At 58.3% G+C, this 21,796-nt stretch overlaps 1 protein-coding gene across 1 annotated transcript in view; it reads left to right on the top strand.

The window, feature by feature from the left end:
- LOC111144656 (family with sequence similarity 53 member B) overlaps positions 1-21,564 on the top strand; it is a 101,751-nt gene extending 80,187 nt beyond the window's left edge. Inside the window, exon 5 of the mRNA XM_022499051.1 lies at positions 21,196-21,564. Coding sequence (XP_022354759.1) covers positions 21,196-21,564 — 369 coding nt within the window. The remainder of the gene's footprint in view (positions 1-21,195) is intronic.
- Positions 21,565-21,796: the final 232 nt, after the last annotated feature.

Raw genomic sequence — 21,796 nt, 5'->3', positions numbered from 1 at the left:
AGAGCAGCCCTGGGTGGGGAGACACGGGTCCCACCACTGAGGGGGCGGGGCGGGGGGGGAGCCATGTGGAAAGAACACAGGATTTCTTCACGCTCTGCTGCGCCCTAGCTGTGACACTGGGCATGTCAGCGTCCGTCGACGTGTCCGTGACTTTCACTTCTCTCCTTACAGCTGTTGTGAGGACTTACTCTTGCTCACGTGAAGGACCAGCACAAATGGTGGGTCCTCAGCAGGCTGCCTTCCCTTCCTGCTCTTGCTGAACAATCTGGACGAAACTTAGAGTTCATTTGGGGCCTCAGACTGAACCAGTCATTATCCAGCTTGTGGCCCCAAAGCACCTGATTGTCACCGTGTGGGGCTTAGGAGCAGGAGAAGGAGCCGAGGACGAGTGGAGGGTGGAGGGGGCCTCGGGCATCTTCTGGGATATGGGGAAGCTTGTATGGCTTCCTGCCAGCCATTCACTAAAGCTCCTGGGGCTCAAGTCCCCCATTTAGGACATGGGGACGATAGTAGAGTCCCTTAGGGAAGTGGTACAAAATAAATTTGATGTTAGTTGAAAAGCGCTTGGCAGAGCAGCCAGCACGGACCACATGGTCTGAAAACACTGGCCCAGTAGCGCACGCTGAGCACCCCTGACCTCGTCCCTTCCCGGACTGGGAACTCCTCAGATGCAGTGGCTGGTCCCCTGCTCTGGGTTCCTAGCTAGGGCTTAGTGCCAGGTGATGGGCCTGGCAGGAAGCTGACCAGGTCACTCTGCCGTGGCCCCTGGCCGCCCTGGATCTGTGGATGGAGCCTCACTTTAGACCTGGAGACTACAGTGACCACACATTCAGACTGACTCTCGGCTTGTCGTAGGCACTTCCGCGGGGGGCAAAGATGCCGGCCATTCTCTCAGAGTTCCTGGGCATCTGTCATGCCCTGCTTCTAGCCTCCCCTAAAGTAACCCTGTGAGTCCCCCCAGCAGGGCAGTTGACAGTTCCCGTGGGGGAAGAGCCACAGAGAGTGACCTTTACCACTTGTGCTGGGGGAGCAGGACACAGAGTCATGTCCACCATGAACCTGAGCTTGTGTCTTTAGCCCTTGGCCTAACATCCCAGAGGCCCAGGGCTGGGAGTAAAAGGGCAGAGGGAGTACATAGCAGGTGGAGCCATGACCGTGGGAGCACCCTGGTTTGGGGCAGCTGGTCAGAACGCCGTGTTGTTCGTTCCTGGATTCCTTCCTTCCGCAGAGCTGCACGTTCCTCCTCCCTCTCTGCATGCCTGCTAATGGCCTGCCCGGGGAAGGTGTTTGAGCCCCCGAGGGGCCAGAGCAAGTTTCGTCCGCACTGAAGCCACTGGCAGGAACATTCTTACTGCACCTGGCAAGTGCCTGGGAGCAAGGGAGCTGCCCTCGCACGTCCCGGGGCCGACGCTGCCACAGGAAGACCAGAGCTTCTCAGCCTCAGCCTTGCTGGTGTCTTGGTCTGGATGGTTCTCTGTTGGAGGGCAAGGGGCTGTCCTGTGCTGTGGGATCCCTGCTTCTCCCCACCTGACGCCCACAGTCCCCGTGACCTCCGGAGTCCGGACAGTCCCTGGGGTGACGTTGTGTAGGTGGAGATCCACAGACTGGACTGAAAGGTCTTGGCCTCCCTGGTGGCTGCAGTCTCTGGGGCCCCGTTACGTGCCTGGCCTCAGACAGGAAATCTGAGCCTTCTGAACTAGCAGTGGCAAACGACAGGTGCCTTCTAGGCCCTACTCGGCAGGAGCACCACGCAGGGGGGATGGAGCTGGGCAATGGGGCCTCCTGTTACCTGAAGAGGGGTTACGGGGCCTGCTGCCCCTGGGCTGGGTGTGTTGGCTTTGTTGGCCCATGTTTTCTGTCTTGGAGTCTGCAGCCCCAGGAGCTGGGAAGGATGGTGATGCTGTTTGCTGGCTTGTCAGCCCACTCTGCCCGAGCCCCTCCAGGAAGAGCAGGCAAGCAGGCACTTTGCCAGGCAGCTGCCAGCAGCGTGCACTGCTGTCTTTCATGAGAAAAAGCGCCAGCGTCCCACTGCCAAAGCAGAGCCATCTTGCCCATTAATCAGGACTTCAGGGTTCTTGGAGCCGTCTTAGCAACTGCTTGGCACAAGCCCTACTCAACTTACCATCACCTGTCTGCCTTGAGAGCTGGCCCCTCCTGGGAGGCTGGAGGAGGGGAGGGGAGGGGAGGGAACTGCCGCCAGCTCATCCCAGCTCCAGAGCCTGTTTCAGGGGCCGAGGCTGCCCCTCTCAGTGGGGCCCCAGGAAGCACTTGGTTAGGATCAGTGTTGTTTTTGTTTTTTTAATTTTTTTTATTTATTTGACAGACAGAGATCTCAAGTAGGCAGAGAAGCAGGCAGGGGGGCAGGGGGGGGAGCAGGCTCTCTGCTGAGCAGGGAGCCGAATGTGGGGCTCAATCCCAGGACCCTGGAATTATGACCTGAGCCGAAGGCAGACTAACCCACTGAGCCACCCAGGTGCCCCCAAGATCAGTGTTGTTTTTGTTATGACTTTTGATTTTCAACTTTAAAAAATTTAGAAAATGGAAGCTGGACCACTAGTCCCAGGTATCCTTCTGAGGAAGAGGGGAGAGGAGCAGGGGCAGGGTGTCATCAGAGTAGGGCGTGATCAGAGAGCACTGTGACGATAGAGCCCCTGCTGGTCCTGCTGCCCCTTCCTGCACTGAGGGCTCAGCCGGCTCCTCGAAGGGCCACAGGGGCACCCAGGGACTCCCCCGCTGAGACGGAGCCTAGTCACTGTTGTGCTGCTCTTAGCCCCAAGGGAGGTCACCACTGCTGGGGTCTTTGTCTCAAGGGCCTGGCTTCTGCCCTGTAGACAGACATGCATACACCTGGCTCCTTTTCTTCTCATTCAGGGGAGGATAGGAGAGGCAGGCCCCTCGGAATCTGGGTGTGGCAGGGGCCACCCTCACCCCCTGCGGGGCAGGTGCTCTAGCAATGCTGGTCCCCATAGTAGAGGGACCTGAGACATCATCCCTTCCATCTCCCAGTATCTCGACCAGAGGAGGCTCTGGCTGCCCACCTCTGCATCTCTCTGCCATTTCCATTGCCACTGCCATCCCCAGGACCTGCCTGCCCTCTCCAGTCAAGCTCTCGGGCTTTGCTCATCTCCCTAGAAGCCCCCTCCCAACACCATCTGGGACACAGACATCCCAAGCCTCCCTCTGTGGCAGAAACCGTTGAGCAGTATAGTTCTGAGACGTTCTTTGGGGAGGACCTCATACAGCTCAGATACCCTGGTAATTTGGAAAAGAGCTGCTGAGTGCCACACAGCTCAGCCAGAATTAACATGCATTTTGCCAAAAGAACAGAGTTGCCCCTCGTGTCTTCATCCACTGCTGGGCTAGGTGCTGTCCTGGGATTCTGAAGGGCACTGGGAAGGAAGGCAGCAGGGCAGCAAGGGCACCCCCGTCCGCTTCTGGGGGTTCTGATTGGCTCTCATGGAGCCAGAGCTCCTTGGTTTGCTGGCAGAGCTTCTGACGGTGGTGGCCACTGGGCAGTGCTGTGCTTAGTGGTCTCAGTGTTGGCAGTCACAGGGCATGGCTGTGTGTGCCATGTACATGCTAGCCCAGCAATTCTGCAAGGGAGCACATATCCTCACTGCTTTCCAGTTGAAACAGGCCCAGGGGGGCAGAGTGGGCTTTGGATAAACAGCCAAAATGGGGCCAGGCCTGGGTCCCTTCTTTGCACCAATCATGACTGTCTCAACAGTCCGTGTCCCCTAGCTCCCTGGCTTGCTGTCCCCTGGGTGTCTTGGGAGCAGGCATGGATGGTAGGTGTATCTCAGAGGCGTGTCAGCCCTGCAACAGGGCCCATTCCTACCTATACCAGGTTTGCCCTGTCTTCCTGAGGTTCAGAGGATGCAGGGAGCTCTAGAATGTTCCACTGGTCCAAGGGGCAAATGCCCAGGCGGGCCCTGCTCCTTCTAGGGGCCCCTTCCTCCCAGCCTGCCAGTCGCCGCTGGAAGAGCCCGGCATTCAACAGTCACGCCTTGTCTCCTGAGACCTCTGTCTTCGCTCCACCCCAGGATCAGCCTGGGACGGACCACGGTTTTAATTAGCCTTGTTTGGGGATGGCGGCTTGGAAGCCCTGGGAGGTGAATGCGGCCCGCCTTGCTTTTGGAATCCGCTGCCAGTGGACACAATGTAGCTGTAGGAATGAAAACGAGGGAGAGAATGGCCCACAGGCTGGGCTTTTTAATTGGCACCGTCCTCCCGGCCCTGCGCCCGCCTGCTGGCCCTCCCGGGGCTCTGTTTGGGCGGCCAGACCTGGGCCGTGAGTGGTGGAGCCTTTCAGAGCGTCAGACTGATTTAAGTGGCCCCGTATAGATGCCGGCAGCCCTCGCTGAAAGGCGCGGCTCGGTCCCCTCATCGAGGAGCCCTGGGAATGTGTCCGCCACCTGCGTGTGGTGAATGGCAGTAACCGCCCGGAGCCCCGCCGGGCAGCCTGGGCTTCAATGGGCCCTGGGCCCTGCCCGAGAGAAAAGGTTTTTCTAAAGCTGCAATTAATTTCTTTCCCCCAATCAATTGAAGGTTGCTTTCTTGTTTTCAGGCGGGTGAGCGGGACGCATGATTCTCTGCTTCCCCGCTAACCTGGGCGCCGACAATTGACGTCCGTCTCAAGAGACAGAGAGTGGCTTTATTTCTCACCGTCTGTGGAGGACGGGACTTTTTTGTTTGTGTTGTGTGTGTGTGTGTGTGTGTGTGTGTGCGCGCGCGTGCGTGTCTCCCTCTCTTTTTCTTTCTCTAAGATCATCTCAAGCTAATAGTGAGAAAAAAGGCATGTGAGCAATTCTGCCCAGGCAGGTCCCACAATACCTTCTGGAACGTCCATTTTTCTTGCTTTCATGGGAACACTATGAGGTCTCTCTTGGAGGGGACAATGGCAAGATTAAAGAGGGAGGGAGCGTGAGGGAAAGCGGGAAATAGAAAGGCTGTTCAGCCAGACCGCTGGAGAGCTTTATGCCGCAATTTAAAGGGGTTTATCCTGGACGCCCCCGACCCTGCCAGCATGATTGGCGGAAACCTCTTGGTTTCTACTTAGTTTTGCAGTGAGAACCAGTGTTAAGTGCAAAAGAGAGAAAAGGCCACCCTTTCTTTCAGGAGTCAGTCTTGTGTTTCTGCAAACATAACTGTGAGGGTACATATGTCCGGGTTGGGTACTGACCCACAGGATCTCAGGTTCCTTGTTCACATGGGGACACTGCTGGCAGGATGTCAGCCTGGCTGCTGTTGTGCCCAAGCCGGATGGATGCCTCTAAGCCGGCCTGAGCACCGTCTGTCTCTTAGGCTGTCGGGATGCCCCCCCCCGCCCCCAGGCCGGTCCTCCTATGGAGGGGAGGTGCCAGACTTGAGAAGTGGCCTCCGGGACTGTCTGGGCTGTGCCAGGCGGCGTGACTGTCACGGCAAAATCCCTCCGGCCCCTCTGCCCCGACCTTGGAGCTGGCCTGCTCCAGCCACGGCCTCCAGGAGAGGTTTTGGCGAGAGGGGAAGGTCTGTCGCTGTGGGTTTGTCCATGGGCTTGGCTCAGCTTTCAGCCCTCTTGTCTGGGCCCAGCCTCGCTGGGATCCCTGACCCGCTTGCCGGGCCGCTGCTGCTAAGCCTCGGCACAGTCGGTATGTGCCGCCCCGTGCCCCGAGCCCAGAGACGTGACCGCTGGCTGCAACCGCAGTGACCTGCCGCTTGGGGCCCCCCAGACTCACTGTCCCCTGAGGCTCACAGGGTGCTGTGTGCGCACGCCGTTTCGTTCAGATGGAGAAGGGCCACTCTTGCTCACTGACCTTACAGGCTCCTCAGCTTCCTCATCCCAAAGTGGAGGCTGAACTTTGCCTCCTGGGGGGCTCCTCCTGGGGGTCCTAGGGGAGCAAGTGAGGCCATGGGCACGGAGTCTCTGCTGCCTGTACTTAGTAGGTGCACAGTTCAAGGGAGCATGTCAGCAGTTGGCTTTCTTAAGACCCACCTATGTCCGTGCTTGGAAGACGGATGGTGGAAGGAGGCCCAGCGGCAGGGATCTCTCTTGGGGGTGGGTCAGCCTCTGTCTGCTTTTGTCCTAGGCTGTGGTGGCAGCTCCCGCAGGGATCTGAGAACCTTATCGCTCGAGGCCCCCGTGGCTCCGGGCTCCCCATTCCAGGTGAACGCAGGCCTCTGCCCATGACACACAGTGTGGTTGCCCCTTTTGTGGCAAGCCACTTGCAGATGGAAAGTGAGGGACTTCCCCCTGGGTTCTGTGCTTTTTCCAAAGTGTTACACATTTTTATTTTTGCAAGAGAGAAGTAGGCTCATTTCCTGACTTGGGCTCAGCCAGTGTTGGTGTGAGGCCAGAGGCTGGGGCCCCAGGCCTGGAAGCTGGTGGTCCGGTGGTGGGCACGTCCTGTGTCCCACTGCAGCTCACCTCACCCTCCTGCACCAGGAGGGCCACTGGGGGTCAGAGTCAAATGGACCGTGTCATCATCAGTGTAGGAATTACAGCATCTTGAAGCAATTACAAGATGGCGGTGCTGTGTGCGTGCGCGCATGCCTGTGTGTGTGTGTGAGTGTGAGAGGGCGACAGATGCACGCACACATGCATATGCACGCATTTATATCTAAGGGAGAGAATCCGGGAGCGAGGGCCGAGGGCCGACCTGGAGCCCCCAGCAGGAAGCCTGGGATTCTGTGCGCACGGAGGATGTTGTGAGGACGCTCAGCTGCTTCCTTTTGTTTTGTCTTGCTGGTTCGCTGCCTCCTTGCACTTTCAGCCGTTTCGCCCTGACACATCATTCATCACCTGGGGGAGGGCTCCAGAGGAAAGTAATATACTCACGGCCTTTGCCCTTTCCTCCCATCTGGCCGAGGGCCTGGCCCCGCGTGGGGTCAGCCTGGGCACACCCTCCCGCCAGCCTCTTGCCTGGCTGCCACCTCGCTGGTGTCCTGGATCAAAGAGGCCCTGTCCTCCTTACAGCACCTGGGCACCCGGCCTTACAGGCAGACCGCCGGGGTTCGGGTCCCCCCCAGTTGCTCCCCGGGTGGCCTTGGACCCTCCGACACCAGTGGCACAGAGGCCCCCGCACCGGGGTGGCTGTGAGGGTTCAGAGGACAGTCCCTGTGAAGACACTCGCCATCAGTGCTCAGTAAACATTAGCCCTGCTGTCATCGGAGGCTCCGCAGCTGTTAGGACACAAGAATGAGCCCCCAGAAATGCTGACTTTGTTCCCGAGCAAGATAAGATTCCAGGGGATGACGGGCGGAATTGACGATCGCGCAGCCTTGTGAGTCAGTTTTCTGTACATGAAGAAAGTCTGGACTTGAGAGTGGTTTAGGGCAGCTCCCAGCCCTGCACATTCCCCAGGAGCTGTTTGGGAGCCCTTGTCCCTTTGGAATATCTGTACCAGGTGAGGATTGCTGGTGGCTCTAGGTGGATAGAAATCAGGTTGGGTTTCTATTCTGAATTTCTATGGCATGATGGGTAAGGGCACAGGCCTTGACCAGACAGAGCTGGGTTGAGCCTGGCCCAGCCACTGCCCCCTCTATTAGAGTTTGTGGAGTCAGCCTTGGGCTGTACAGGCATACACGGGGCTGCCGGCAGATCCTGTCCCTTGCTGGGGGTGGGGGGTGTGCCTGGGCATCCACCTCAGGTAGATTAGCTCGGAGGGTGAGGGCTTCTTGGGTCTTCTAGGAGCCTCTTGAGATGTGGGTGCTGTGTTTGTGTATCCTGCCAAACATTTAAACAGTAACGAACAAAGGAGAAAAAATAGAAAGGGAAAAAATAAGCCTATCAGGAAATTAACAGTTATGCCGAGGTGTGTCCCTGAGAAAGTCAAAGGGACGGAGACCCGCCCTGGCCAGCGCTTCCGGAGTCTGTGGTCAGGCCTCCCAGTGGGAACTACATTCTTTTGGCACAGGGATGCCTTAATGGGGCCATCCACACAAGGTCAGGGTCGTGATTCCCATCCTGGCTCTAAGAGTGGAAATGACTCGTCCAGAGTCCCTAAGCTAGAAAACGAAGATGCTGCCATGTATCTGGGTATGTTCTGGGCCACACCCTTTCTGTTGAAGCTGGGCCTCCTCGACAGGCCTTTATGGGCCTCCTGGGACCTCTAGTGCCCTTTAAGTCAGTGTCTCCCAGATGCCTGCTCCTGGCCTGGACTCTGGATTTCCTGCTGGTTAGGTTTGGCCTGGTCCTGTAGGAGAAGCCAGAGCCCCCTCCCATGCTGCCCCATCCTTGCAGCCCTGGAGCCCCTGTGCTAGGGGTGCCCGGTCAGCAGAGACCAAGGCGTGCCTTGAGCTGGTGTCCACGAGCGTCTAGAAGTCCAGTAAGCACAGCGCAGCCTCCCAGATCTGTGCACCCTCTGGCTTCTGCGGTGGCTCCAGTCATTCTTCCCTGCGGCTCAGAGGAGCCGGCAATAGGGGATGAGACCTGCTCAGGTGATCCATGGGGCCCTGGGCAGAGTTGGGACTCTGAGCCAGGTCTGCTGTCCAGCTACTCCGAGATGCAGGCCCTGTGTGCCGCAGCATTGGATCTGGTTGGAGAGAGGGAACTGGAATGCGGGTTGTCCTGGGAAGGGCACTGGTGGGCAAGAGACCAGGATGAGTCCCCCTGGAGACTCTGCCCTACCCCAAAGTGAAGCCCTCAGGTGAGACAGTCCTCTCATGGGGCCTCAGGCTTAGGAGGACCAGGACCCCATGCACTGCGTCCCTGCCGCTCATCTTGGCTCTGCGGGTGGGGACAGCCGGCCCTGAGAAGCAGAATGTGCCCAGGAATGTCCTGCCGCACCCAAAGCCAGCAGGCATGTCCGTGGCCACCTGCCGGGCTCGGGCAAGCCAGGACATGCTGGCTGAGCCCGGCTGGGCCGCTGCTGCTCCTCGCCCCCACAGGGCTCCGGTGGCCAGTGTGGGCCCACGTTGCCCCTTTGCCCAGCATGCCTGCGATTCTGCTGTCACCGTGAGTCCGGGTGGGTGAAAGGCTCTCCCGCCGCTGCTTCCTCCTGGCACCTCCATCCTGGCACAGCTGGGCACCATGAAGCGGTATCGAATCCCACAGAGTCGGCCCACACGTGATCTGATTTTATCGCCATCACGGCCCCACGAGAGCAGTTTTAGTTACCCATTTTACAGACAGGGAAGGCGAAGCTTAAGTTGCATAAGGAACTGAGGGAGACCCGGCCTGGCGGCAGGGGCAGGGCTCCCCCGCAGCTTGTGGCCGCTTCAGCCTTGTGCCCGGGAGCCCAGCCCGTCCCTACAGAGCCTGTTGGTCGGCCCGTGGGTGTGGGCCTGGGGGCTCCAGGATAGCGTGCGGGAGGCCGGGGAGGGTGTTGTGGCTGGGCTCCAAGGGGGAGAAGGAGGTTTGTGAACAGGGTGATCCTGGCTGGGGGAAGGTAGCCTCAGAGGGAGCTGAGGGGGCAGGGGGGCCGCGGGCGAGGTGGGAACAGGGCTGCTGGGGCTGCTGCAGTGAGGTGTTTGCTCTTCGCAGAGACTCAAGGAGGAAAGTCCTGGGTCAGGTTTGAGCCCCGATGAGCTGAGAGGCCCCTGAGGACATTCACGGGACCCCCTAGGTCTGGAGCTTAGAAACAAGGTCTGGCCTCAGAGCGGCCGTCTGCGGCCGCTGGGGCCGAGGAAGAGTTCTGATTTGGATTTGGGGCCAGGCCTTGAGTCGTGTCAAACCTGGTTGGGCACAGCGGCCTCCCAGGGCAGAGCGGGGACACCCTGGGCTCAGGCAGAGCGACTCTGTCATTGCACAGATGGGCCCAGAGCCGGCAGGACTTCCCAGGGCACACCCGGCGAGTGGCAGGCTGGAGTCCAAGGCCAGGTGCCTGTGACCCCACCAGGGGCATCTTGGGTTACACTGTCCTCGGAGGATGCTTGTTGCCTTCTGCAGCCTGCTGGGAGGCCGAGCCAGCAGGGGCGACCCTTGGGACCCACCCGTTCCCAGAACAGAGGGCAGATGGAGGCCCAGAGCAGGGCGGATTTGCTGAGGCCCTCCTGAGCGGTGCCTGGACGTCGTGTCTGATGCCCCTTCCGCGGACTGTTCTGCCTGCAGCGCCTTCCTGGGGAGCCGTCGCCCTTGGACTCCTACCCTTGGACCGAGTCACAGATCTGGGAGGGGGCCCAGGTCGTCTGCCACAGGCAGCTTTGTGGTCAGTGAGGGGCTCCTCTGGGTTTAGGGAAGGAGCCCAACTTCGTGCTGCGAAAGTGAGGGCAGCTGGACATTTTGTGCACGTCCTCTGGGGCCTCTTCTCAGAGGAGTTTGGCAGAGCAGGGGACCCCTTCTTCGGGGGCTCCAGGACATCCCTGCTCCCCAGGCTTGCCCTCCCACTCTGGCTACATCGACAAGCGCCGAGTGGTGCGAGAGCCGGTGCTGTCTGTGACCAGTCGGGATGCTGGCTCCTGGGAGCGAGCAGGGGTGTGGGTACCCCCTGGGAAGCCAGGCTCATCCCAAGATGGGGAGCCCTTGTCAGCTGAAAGGGGCAGCCCGTGAGGAGCTTCTCGACGTCGCTTCTGTAGTTTTCCACATGATAAATCCGGTAGTTGTGTTCCTGCAACGTTTGCTTACCTTCATGGTTCAGATTTTATTGCCGGGGAGGAAAGAAGCCGTCTCCCCTACCCAGCTGACAGGAAGTGTGGCTGAATTTGACACTTGGAACTTCGTCTCTGCTTCTCCTCTCTTTGTCAGATGTAAAAATACGACGACGGCAGGTGGAAACAGGGGCTCTGGGCCGCACAGCACGATTCTGGACGCCAGGCCCAAATGTCTGTCTCTGGCGTGTGTCCTAGAGTCCCCTCCCCTGGGCGCCGGGGCTGGAGTGTGGCAGGCTTGAGGGGCTGTGCCTCCCCATCCAACTTATGGCAAACTCGCAGCCTCCTCATAGCGCCCCCCGCTGGCAGGGCCTGGCAGCTGCTCCGAGCGGCTGACGCCCACCAAACTGCACGGGGGACGCGGCGTCTCGTGGGAGAGCAGGGGTTCAGGGCACCAAGCAGCCCCCCAGCCCCACCTTGGGTTTGCCCACGAAGCCTGGCCCTGCTCCCCTGTGGAGCCGGAAGCCCCAAACCAGCTTCTGCCCGGCGGGCAGGGAGCCACTCGAGCCTCTGCGGCAGCGAGATGTTTTCCAGGGATGCCCCGGCCCCGCCAGCTGTGTTCTGTGAAGGCGCCCACCAACCGCGTGAGCACGCCCGCTCGCCGGCCGCCCACACGCAGATGTCTGGCACATGTGTGGCCTGCTCGCCCGTTCGGGGCTGGTGCTTCTTGGTGTTTTCACATCCCATGCTTGTATGAACCTCAGATTTAATTTGGTGATTATTAAGTGCAGGCACTCGGGGCTGGTAGGGGCTTTTCTTTCCTGCCCAGTTCTGCAAAGTTCCATTTTCAGAAATGCACAAGCCTAGTTCCTGCCAATAAGAAGGAAAGTAAAAAAGAACTTTGATGGAGAAACATCAAAATGATTTAATATGGAGATGGGGGGGGCCTCCTTTTTTTTGAAAATGGAAGTGACCATTTGAATAAGATTTGGGCCTGTGGGTCATCCTTCTCTGAATTTCTAACTCAGTGTGTATTTTCCTCTTAAAATTTACATACACATACATATATATTTTGTTTTTTGATAGTACCTTAATGTGTTCAAAAATTAATAGTGGAGAGTCTTGCCTTCAGGTTAACTGCTACTTTGTTTCTTGTGATCCTTCTAGAAATCCTTTATGCAAATAGAAGCAGATGATAATTTCCCTTTTTTTCCCCCCTCTCTTACACAAAAGATAACCTGTTTTATCTACTCTTCTGCACTTTGCTGTCTTAAAATGATAGACCTGGGAGGTGTTTTTGTGTCAGAGCCAAGCTGCAGGATGTCCTGTCCTGTGACTATGGCCCGTCTTTCCCAGGCCACCCTCCCGGGCCCCCGAGCCAGTGCGGGCATGCTCAGCAGTGAGCTCCGGAGCTCCTGTGTCCTCTCAGACATGGCACGTGGGTTCTCCTGGAGATGCAGTCCACCAGGAGGGCCGCTCGGCCACGGGTGGCATGTGTGTGTCACCTTGAGGGTGTGGCCCCAGTGACGTTGTAGGAGCCACACACCCTGATGGTTTCTGCAGGTGGCCCATGTCCCCACTGACACACACTGGCCACATGTGAGTTTTGCCAAGTGATGTGTGACACATGGTCTCTCCGTGTCATCTTAGTTTGCCTTTCCGTTAGCAGTCAAGCCTCTCTTCTTTGTCTCTCTGAAAGCTGTTCAGGTGTCCTGAGCTGGGTTCATTTATCTTTCTAAAAAAGTTGAGTTATTATTGCTCTTTTTTTCTTCTCAGTGGTGTATTAGGGAGATGAGTTTTTCTGGAGTATGAGTATGAGTATGATCTTGATCTCTAATTTGTTCTTTGTCTTGGACTTCGCTTTTGCCATTTTTTAACAGCTTTATTAAGATACAATTCACATGCTGTACCCTCCACTCATTTAAAGTGTACAAGTTCAGGGGTACCTGGCTGGCCGAGTGGGTGGAGCATGTGACTCCTGATCTCCGGGATGTGAGTGAGAGCCCATGTTGGGTATAGAGATTTAAAATGCGTTTAAAAAATAAATTAAAAATCTTGGGGAAAAGAAATGTATACATTTTAGTGCTTTTCATATATTCCTGAATTGGTATATTCCCACCAGTGTGCCAGCGGGTCACTGTAGCCCATCTTAAAACACTTCACCATCCCCAGAAGCCCCGTACCTCCCCGTAATCACTTCCCATCACCCTCAGCCGCCCCCCCAGCCCCGGACAACCTAAAATCGACCCTCCAGACCGGAAGTCGCCAGTTCTGGACTTTCCATGTAAACGGGATTATGTGGCACGTGGTCTCTCGTGTGGCTTCTTTACTCGGCCTGGTGTCTCCACGGTCCCATCTGTGGCAGCAGGTGTCAAGGCTTCTTTCTTCTGTGGCCGGACAGTGCTCCGTCATCCAGACAGACTGCATCTTGCTGATCCATTCTTTGTGGGTGGACAGCGCAGTTGTCTCCACGTTGGGGGCGTGGTCAGTGACGCCCCCGTGAACATCGTGCTCTCTTGTTTGTGTGGACGCGTCTTTCCTTCTCCTGGGTGTGTACCTAGGGGTGGAACTGCTGGGTCACATGGTAGCTCTGGGTCTCACATTATGAGAAACTGCCAGACTATTTTCCCGAGTGGCCATACAATTTTACATTCCCTTTGGTGCTTGTGGCATTTTTTGACCTGTGTATGTTTTTATCGAATTTACTATTTTATGAATCTGGATGTTGAGTTTGAGAAAGGTCCCTCTATCCCAAGATTATAAAGAAATTCTCCCGTGTTTCTGGGCCTTATACTGCAGTGTTTGGCCCTCGTGGATGGACTTTGTCGTGGATGTGGCCCAAGTATGGGGCCAGCTTTTCTTTTTCTTTGTTAATGGCCCCCGTTCATCTCAACACCAGCAACTGAAAATTCCATCCTTTACTGTCTGCTCTGAGATGCCACTTGCACGGGTGCTGAGGCACTGAGGGGATGTCTTAGTCTCTGCGTGTCCTCACGTGGTAGGGAACTCTTCATTATTAAGGCTCTCATGTATGTCCTAGCATCTGGTAGGAAGAGTGTCTCTCTGTTACATACAGTTTTCCTGATTAATCTCTCCTGTTAATTTTTTAAAAAGATGTTATTTACTTGATGGAGAGACAGTGAGAGAAGGAACACAAGCAGGGGGAGTGGGAGAGGGAAAAGCAGGCTTCCTACTGAGCAGGGAGCCCTGTGTGGGGCTCAATCCCAGGACCCCAGGATCATACCCAAGCCAAAGGCAGACACTCAACCACTGAGCCACCGAGGCACCGCTCCTATTTATTTTCCATTAAAAACTTGAGATTGACTTTGTTTGAAGATGGTTGGGGTGGGGGTTGTGTGCTATTGATATTTTAGGTTGGGATTGCATTCAGTTTAGAAATTCACTTGGGGAGAATTTACACATTTTTGAGGTCCAGGTCTTCCTGTCTACAGCACACCGTGTTACTCTACTTCGTGCAAGCCTGCATTTGTGTTCTTGACAGTTTTCTTCGTATCATTTTGGCCAGTTTTTACATTTCTGTTCCCAGAGATTTTACCTTTTGTGTCACTGCCGTGTCTTCTTACTTCTGAAAGCAGGTTTGGATTAAAAAGGGCATTTGGGGGGCGCCTGGGTGGCTCAGTGGGTTAAGTCTCTGCCTTTGGCTCAGGTCATGATCTCAAGGGTCCTGGGATCGAGCCCCGCATCGGACTCTCTGCTCAGTGGGGAGCCTGCTTCCCCCCTCTCTCTGCCTGCCTCTCTGTCTACCTGTGATCTGTCAAATAAATAAATAAAATCTTTAAAAAAAAAGGGCAGTTGGGGACGCCTGGGTGGCTCAGTTGGTTAAGCCTCTGCCTTCGGCTCAGTTTTTGATCCCAGAGTTGTAGGATCAAGTTCACATTGGGCTCCCTGTTCTGTGGGGAGTCTGCTTCTCCCTCTGCCCCCACCCTGCTCTCATGCTGTCTCTCATACTCTGTCTCAAATAAATAAAAATTTTAAAAGGGCAGTTGGATTTGGCCACCTGTAGTTTAGATTCTGTTCCAAAACCTGAGCCTTCTGGGCCCGAGTGAGGTGCGGGGGTGGGTGGGGGTGGGCGGGCGGCAGGAGCTCAAGTTTGCCGGCACCTTCATTGGCCTCCTTGGTGCTCTCGTTGCAGTCATTTCTCCAGACAATGCTATGACTTTGGGGCTCTTCTTAGCCTCCTGGTACAAATGAGAAACTGAGGCTCAGAAGTTTAATGATTTGCCAGGGTTCCGCAGAGGACACCCAGGAGCTGGGATTCCAGCCCGGCTTGTCTAGCCTTTTCTGGGCCGCTGTTCTGCCTGAGGACCAGCTGTTCTCCTGAGCACAGCCTGGAAGTCAGAGGTCTGGTTGCATGTCAGCTAGGCATGCGGCTGGGGGCGAGTCCTATCCCTGGCCTTGACCTCAGTCTGCCAGTCTGCAAAATGCAGTTGTTCAACTGGTTGACGATTTGCTCATTTTTCCAAAAAGGATCTTCTTTCTCCGGAAGCCACTATTTGGAACAGGGACACAGAGCTGCGAGGGCCCGATGCTCTGTAGTCCTTGTTCCCTGTGCCCCGATGTGGCCCTCAGATCACCCAGCTCCAGGCATCTGGGCAGAAACCTTGCCCTTCCATGCCCTCCAGTCCTGCTCCTGTAGAAGCTGCCCCCGACACCCTATGCATCCCGGCAACGTTAGCCTTGGCCCCTGCTAGAGCCCTTGTGTGCTTTGGAAAGGCCCCTGGACTTTTGTTAAGGCAAGGAATTCTCCTTACTCCAACCCGGGAGCGAGGTGGTTTCACAAGTCCTGTCCTGAGTGTGTGCTGGCTGGGACGCATGCCGCAGAAACAAAATGTTTGTTTTCTGATTGCCAGAGCGCTGGAAGGCCCTTTCGCATTGGCTTCCACACCTTCTGTGTCCAGGCGGGCCATCCGCCCCCTGGGGTCCCGGTGTAGAAACCGTGTCTGTCACAGTGTGGTCTGGGGCGGGGAGCGGGGCACCATTCAGAGGGCTTGCCGGGCTCTGGGCCACCAAGGCCTGTTCTTGCCCACTGCAGCCTGGGGCTCTCCGGGCTGCGCAGGCGCACAGGCCGAGCCAGGTGGGGCTTACTGCGTCCTCCCTTATACTCCCAGGCTGCTTTGAGCTCCTCGCATGACCCGGCACCCGAGCCAGGCAGTGGGGTGCAGGGTCAGGGCTGCTTGGGGCTAGGCATGGCACACACAGGCTCGTGGATGGCTTCCAGAGGGGATGATGCAAAGATGGGTTTTGGTGGGTGAACAGGAGCCTGCCAGGTAGAGAGGTGCTCAGTAAACAGGTGTGGCCTCTGCGGAAATAAATTGTGGAAGTGGTGGCCCAGGAAGCCAGGGACATCCTAGTAACTGCCAGGGCCGTCATTATGCCCCAAAGATAGTTGCTGGCTCCCTGGCATTTTGATTCTCGAACCTGTGATCTGGGAGAGAGCCCCAGGTAGCCAATGCCAAATCAGCAGGGCTCACTGGGCCCCAAAGGCTCCCCTTGGGGCAACTCTGTTTCCTATTTTTGCGGGCCTATCTGGGTTTCCCTTGTTTCTGTGGGTAGAGAAACAGTCCAGGCTCGAAAAGGCTGCCTCTTGTAGAGTCCAAAGGTAAGCATTTCATAGAAATGGGCTGGGCCTTGACACAGGCCTGGGCGAGCAGCTGACCTGCCCGGCACAGAAGTGTGAGCTGGGCTGTGGCAGGGGCATGATGATAAGGGGCACAGAGCAAAGGGCCAGCCTTTACAGGGCCCTGAGCAGCAGTGTCCAGCGCTGGACATGCCGCTGGGCTCAGGCCTCTCCAGCCCCAGCGTGTCACCCCGCTGCCCCCCGCCCAACAGTGCTGACCCTGGGCAGCCTTGGCAGAAGCTCCCCCCCCATCCCAACCTGACTCCTTGGGCCCCGGGGCTTCCTCTTAGACAGCTGGCCTTCATGCAAAATTCAGATTTGCCAGAGATGGATTCTTGTTTGGCCCAGCATGTGCTGGGACCGTTTTTTCTTCTCCGAGATATGAAAAACAATAGCAACAACAAAGGACAAACCCACCCCCAGGAAATCTCATGTCTTCCCTCCTTAGTTGTTTCTGTGCCAACTTCCAGCATAAATGAGACTTAGAAAACTTCCAGGCCGCTAGCCATCCTCGTGGTCTGGTGTTCTCTCGATGCTTGGAGAGTTGTGTTCTCATCAGAGTGTCTGTTTGGGAAGGAAATGCCTCTGCTTCACCAGAGCCCTGGACCCAGCAACTTCCAGCAGAGCGGCTGCAAGGCCCCGGGCAGCTCAGGCCAGGAAGGCTCTGGGTCCGATGATCCTGACTTGTGAGTTGGGCTTCTTTAGGGCCCTCTTTCTAGAAGGACTAGAGGTAGCTCCCTCAAAATCTGTGACACAGAGAGATCTGGAAAGCTGGATTGAAAAGAGGGGGACAGCTTCCACGGAGGAAAAGCCAGGTGTGCTTGTCTAGTCCAGCATCCAAAGCTGGAGTGGGGGGCTCTCGCAGGGCTCGTCTGGGAAGGCGTGCACCTCGGGGAGCAGGTGTTGTCCCAGTTCAGTGCTAGCTGTAAGGCTCTAAGGCGCTCTCTGTGGGGACACTATGCCCAGGACACAGAACAACCCAGGAGAGGGGTCCCAGCAAACAGCCGGCCGTGCTCCTGCAGCTGGCCTCCGGCCGGGGCCTACATTGCTGTTCTGGAAAGTCAGCAGTGGGGGAGCCAGACTTGGGTCCACTTCCTCCAACTCCAGAAGCTCCGTCCCGACTGGTCTACCGCCTGTGCTAGGTTCAGGGCCTGGGGGGGTTCGGGGCATTGGGCGGTGGCCAGGGAGACGGGAATGAGAACAGCTTGCCCTCTTTAGGGCAGGACAGTCCCGAGAAAGGGGACCTGGCACTCCAAAAGCCCACGTTTGCCCTTGTCCTTGCGTGGGATTCCCCCACCCCTTCCTCCACCCTCTGGCATCCTGGAACTCTTCTCAGAAGTCTGTTGTTTCCCCACCCACCGACTTAATGCTCTGGGTCTTTGGTAAAGCCTGTGGAGCAGTTCAGCTTGTAGACGATTCTGGATTCCCTCCCTTGTGCCCCTCTAGGCTAGCATTAAAGCAGTGACACTAGAGGAGGGACGTGAGCTTGGGGCCCAAGTTGGTGCGTGCAGCAGGTTGGGGCTGAGTGTCTGTTGAGGTAACAGGTTTCCTGGGGGCAGGAAACCAGTCCATCTGGAGGCACTGTGACCTTCCTGGACCCGCCACAGTGTGGGTGGTTGGGAGGCGGGGGAAGGACTGGGCGTAGAGAAGGGAACTGGGCCTGGCAGATGAGGCGCTGTTGTAGCCCAGGATCTGCTGGGCCTCTGTCTGCAAGGAGGACCACACAGACTTTCACTGGGGCTGCGCCGCGGAAGGTGAGGACCTTGGTCTCTGTCCCCAGGGCCGGGCCAAGGCCTCCCACCCAGGAGGATGTAGGACTGCGGAAGAGGGGCCCATTGCTCCTGGCTGTGAGACCCCGGGGGATGGTTGGGGCAGGCTGGAATGTGGCTGGAGCTGAGGTCTGGTGGGTCTGATAGGAAGATCTTGACATTTAGGGCTCCTTTTGGAAGTTGCCCCAGACTCTAGGACTGGGGTGCTGAGCAGTGTTTTCAGCCACTAGCCTGAGGCCACGGCGATGGCTGCTTCTGATCTTGGTTACCTGAGCAGGCCTGTGCCCAAGTGGGTGGCCAATCCCTGGGCCAGGGCTGGGCCTCAGGAGAGCAGAGTTTGGGGTGGGGGACTGTTTGTCCCGGAGCAACCATTTCACCGTGGAACGATGTGTTCACGTGGCGCTTTGAACTTGTTAGCAGCTTTCCCCAGACATTTTTGAGGGCACGCAGGCCTCCGGGCCTCCAACAGGCCCAGGCAGCGTTCTTCTGTGGGAGCCGGGCTTCTGGGGAGTGTGAGCTGCCAGGAGAGGCTGGGCAGGACCCTGCCCCCAGGGCGCGGTGGGCACCAGGTAGCCCTGGGCCCTGGGTGTCGGCACAGGGTAGGCTCACCGGGGCTGGAGTCTGAGCAGGTCGCACACTGCCGCTTTGTGTCAGTCACATTCCTCCCTGGCAGGTGGGGCTTGCCTCCAGCTGGGGCATTCAGCGGGCTGGTCTTGTTTTTTCCAAGACTGTGGCTGAAATGGCTGAGTTTTGAGTCAACAAAGTTTTCAAGGTGACATTGGCTTTGCAGTCAAGCAGCAGGTGCCTTTGAGGACTTCTGGGGGGTGGGGTTCGGTGACACCCTGGGGTATGCTTGTGACAACATTCGCCAACCACACCTGGCAGATTGTTGCCCTCTTGCAAAGCAAAAAGGACCCCGTTATCCCAGCCAGCTGCCGCAGGGTGGCCCCAGGTGCCCTGGGCCACCCCTTATCTGCCGGGTGGGCTGAGGTCCGTAGCTTGGAGGGTCTTGTGTGAAACCTTGGTACTCATTGGTGGCAGAGCCCAGGTCTGTGATAGCCTGTCCCTCCTCAGCTCTCTCCAGGGACTACATTAGGCAAAGGCAGGAAGGTCCCAGCAGACTGGGGTCCCCAGCACCCTGCTGCTGGTGTGGCTAATGTTTAACCTGATTAGTGGGCAGACACAGACTGTCACATTTGCCATAAAGCCAGACACAGAGTCCTCCACCCCCTCCACTTGCACCTTTACCCTGCTGGCCCCTCACTCCAGGATCTGTGGGTGGGGCAGTCCGAGTAGCCAGGGAGGGTGAACACAGACTCGGGAGCGTTTCCTGTTCAGGTTTACGCCAGCCTTCCCACTGTTGCCACGTTGGGGCTCCCAGCAGGTGTCCGGCATGCTGGGGTGAATGGCCGTGGGTGATCCCCGGGGCCACTGCCTGTGACCCCCTTCGTAGCACATCCAGCTCACATCAGACATCATTACTCTGTAACAGGTGTCACTCGCCACTCACGGCATGTCCTCACACAACACAGCTCCTCTAGGGCGAAGAGGCTGACCCGACCAGGAGGGCCGGGTCGGGCTCCTTGGGTACCTGGGCTCTAGACACGTCCCCACCTCGCTCCTGCAATTCCTGTGCGCAGAGCATCCGGGGACACGGGCTGAGGTGGAGGTTGACAACCCTGTCCAGGCAAGGCCATCCGCCCACTTCCTTCTGACCTGGCTCAGGTCTAGGCAGGAGAAGAGAGTGGCTGGGAGGCGGAAGGGGCCCCCGAGACCCTCCCATCGCGGGCGTCTGGGGCCTCCACCTGCCAAGAGTCAGGTCACGTTCTAGTCTGGGAGCCGTCCCCAGCTCTCTGCAGTGGTGGGGAACAGAATGTGCACCGTGTGGACAGAGGCCTTGCTGAACCCCATGGTGCCCCAGGCCAGGGGACGGGAGGGCCCCCGGTCCGCGGGGACCATGACCTGGGCTTCCACCAGGCCTGGGCCGGCCTCACAGCTCTCATCGGTGGCCTGGCCCTTCTCTCTTCGATCCCAGGGCTCTCTCCCAGAGTCCCCAGCATGCGCGCGCGCACACACACACACACCCCCCCACACACACACACACACCACCACCCTGCCCCCGCCCTCTGGGCTTCACCTTTCTTGGTTAATCAAAAGATTCCAAGGAAAGCAAACCCATGAGACCAGTGTGCTCCGGAGCTTTCGGGAACAATGAGTGTGCCCAGGACAGGCACAGCCACCTTCCTCCAGAGAGGGCGGCTTTTCTTCTCCGTTGGCTGAGCCTGTTTCAGCCGCTCGCTGGCCGTGACAGCCGGTGGTTGTCCCTACTGCAGAGTGTGTGTGGACACCGCAGCCTGTGAGAGAACCGGGGCCCTTGGGACGCGCCCGTGATCTCGGTGCTCCTGGTCCCCACCTCACACCCCAAAGGCCTCTCCTCTGCCCTCTAGCCCATCTCTCCTTGGGTCCCCTTTGAGAGGAGACTATATGGCTGCGAGGCTGTGGGCACCCCCAGGCGTCGTAACCCTTTGTCCCGATTCGTGCTCTGTGGTAAAAGCAGGCGTTTAACCTCACCCACTTGTGCACAGGACTGGGCCTGCCCCCTCTTGAGAACAGGTGTCCCCAAGCACCACCTGCCACTCAGGGAGCCCCCGGGCTGCCTCCCTCCCCGGGCTGGCCTTGGGGAGGCCTCACAGGCAACACTTGGTAGGCAGCCTCCATTTCCCGCTGGGCCCTCAAAGAGCCCTACAGAACAGGTAGGGACCATTGTTTACCTCTTAACAGGTGAGGCAGCCGGGGCCAGGGAGGCTGAGGGGTCTGCTTGAGGCCCCCGGCGGGCGAGCCCAGCGACCCGGCCCGCAGAGCTGCGACATCGGCCAGCGAGGGCCTGCTGGAACGGCGGGCGGAAGGGAGGCGCTGCGTTTCTGCCAGCTCGCCCTGGGGAAGGGCAGTCTCTCGGGGTTCAGAGCCCGGCCTTCTCGCCGCAGCTTCCCTTCGCCTGGGTGGTATCAAGCTCGGGCCCTTTCCTTCATTTGTGGGGAACTGGATTTTGTGTGTGTCAACCCGGTGTTCACCGGCCGGGGCACATTTCCTCATGCCCACTTGCCGACGGCCCCTCCTCTTGCCCGGATGTCGGAGGAGGCCGGGCTCTGGTGGGCCTCCACCGCCCAGCGGACCCATCACCAGGTCGCCCCAGGGGCTGCGGCCGGCCGTCTGGGCCGCGCAGCCCTTGGGTTTGGGATGGGCGCGGGACCCCGGCTGACCCGTGTGTCTGTCTCCCCACAGAACTGTCAGACCTTCAGCAGCCTCAGCTGCCTGAGTGCGGGGATGGAGGACTGCGGCCCACACAGCCCCTTTGCCCTGCACGTCAGCAGCACCAGGTCCTGGACCGCCTTGCTCTCGGCCTCAGCCTCCAGCCTGGGGGGCAGGACCCCCGCCGGGACCCCAGTCCCCGAGCCTCTGCCCCCGGCCTTCGACGACCAGCTGGCCTGCAAGGAGGAGCAGTGCTGTGAGGAGTCGGGCGGCTGCGGCCTGGGCGACGGCTGTGCCAGGAGTTGGGGGCCGGCCTCGGCCTGGCGGGACCGCGGGGCAGCTGGGAACAGCCCCTGCTCCCTGGATGGCGAGTTGGACATTGAACAGATAGAGAACAACTGAGGGGCGGCGGGCACTTGAGGCGGGGAGCCCCCCGCAGGCCCGGCCACGCCGCACAGCTGCCCGCCCCCGCGCCTCACCGGCACAGCGGCCACGGCCATCCATGGGGCCGCCGGAGCCCGAGAGCAGCTTCCTGGGCTGGGCCCCTTCCCCCTGTTCCTCGCCAGCCACCCTGCCGGGTCCCGCAGGGTCCGCTGCTCTGTGCTCTGTGGGGCTGGTGGGGGCGGGCGCGTGC

The sequence above is a fragment of the Enhydra lutris genome, unplaced genomic scaffold (assembly GCF_002288905.1).
Source record: "Enhydra lutris kenyoni isolate GAN:26980312 unplaced genomic scaffold, ASM228890v2 scaffoldscaffold12, whole genome shotgun sequence".
NCBI lineage: Eukaryota > Metazoa > Chordata > Mammalia > Carnivora > Mustelidae > Enhydra > Enhydra lutris.
The sequence above is the reverse complement of the archived record's forward strand: the minus strand, read 5'-3'. Positions and strand labels throughout refer to the sequence as shown.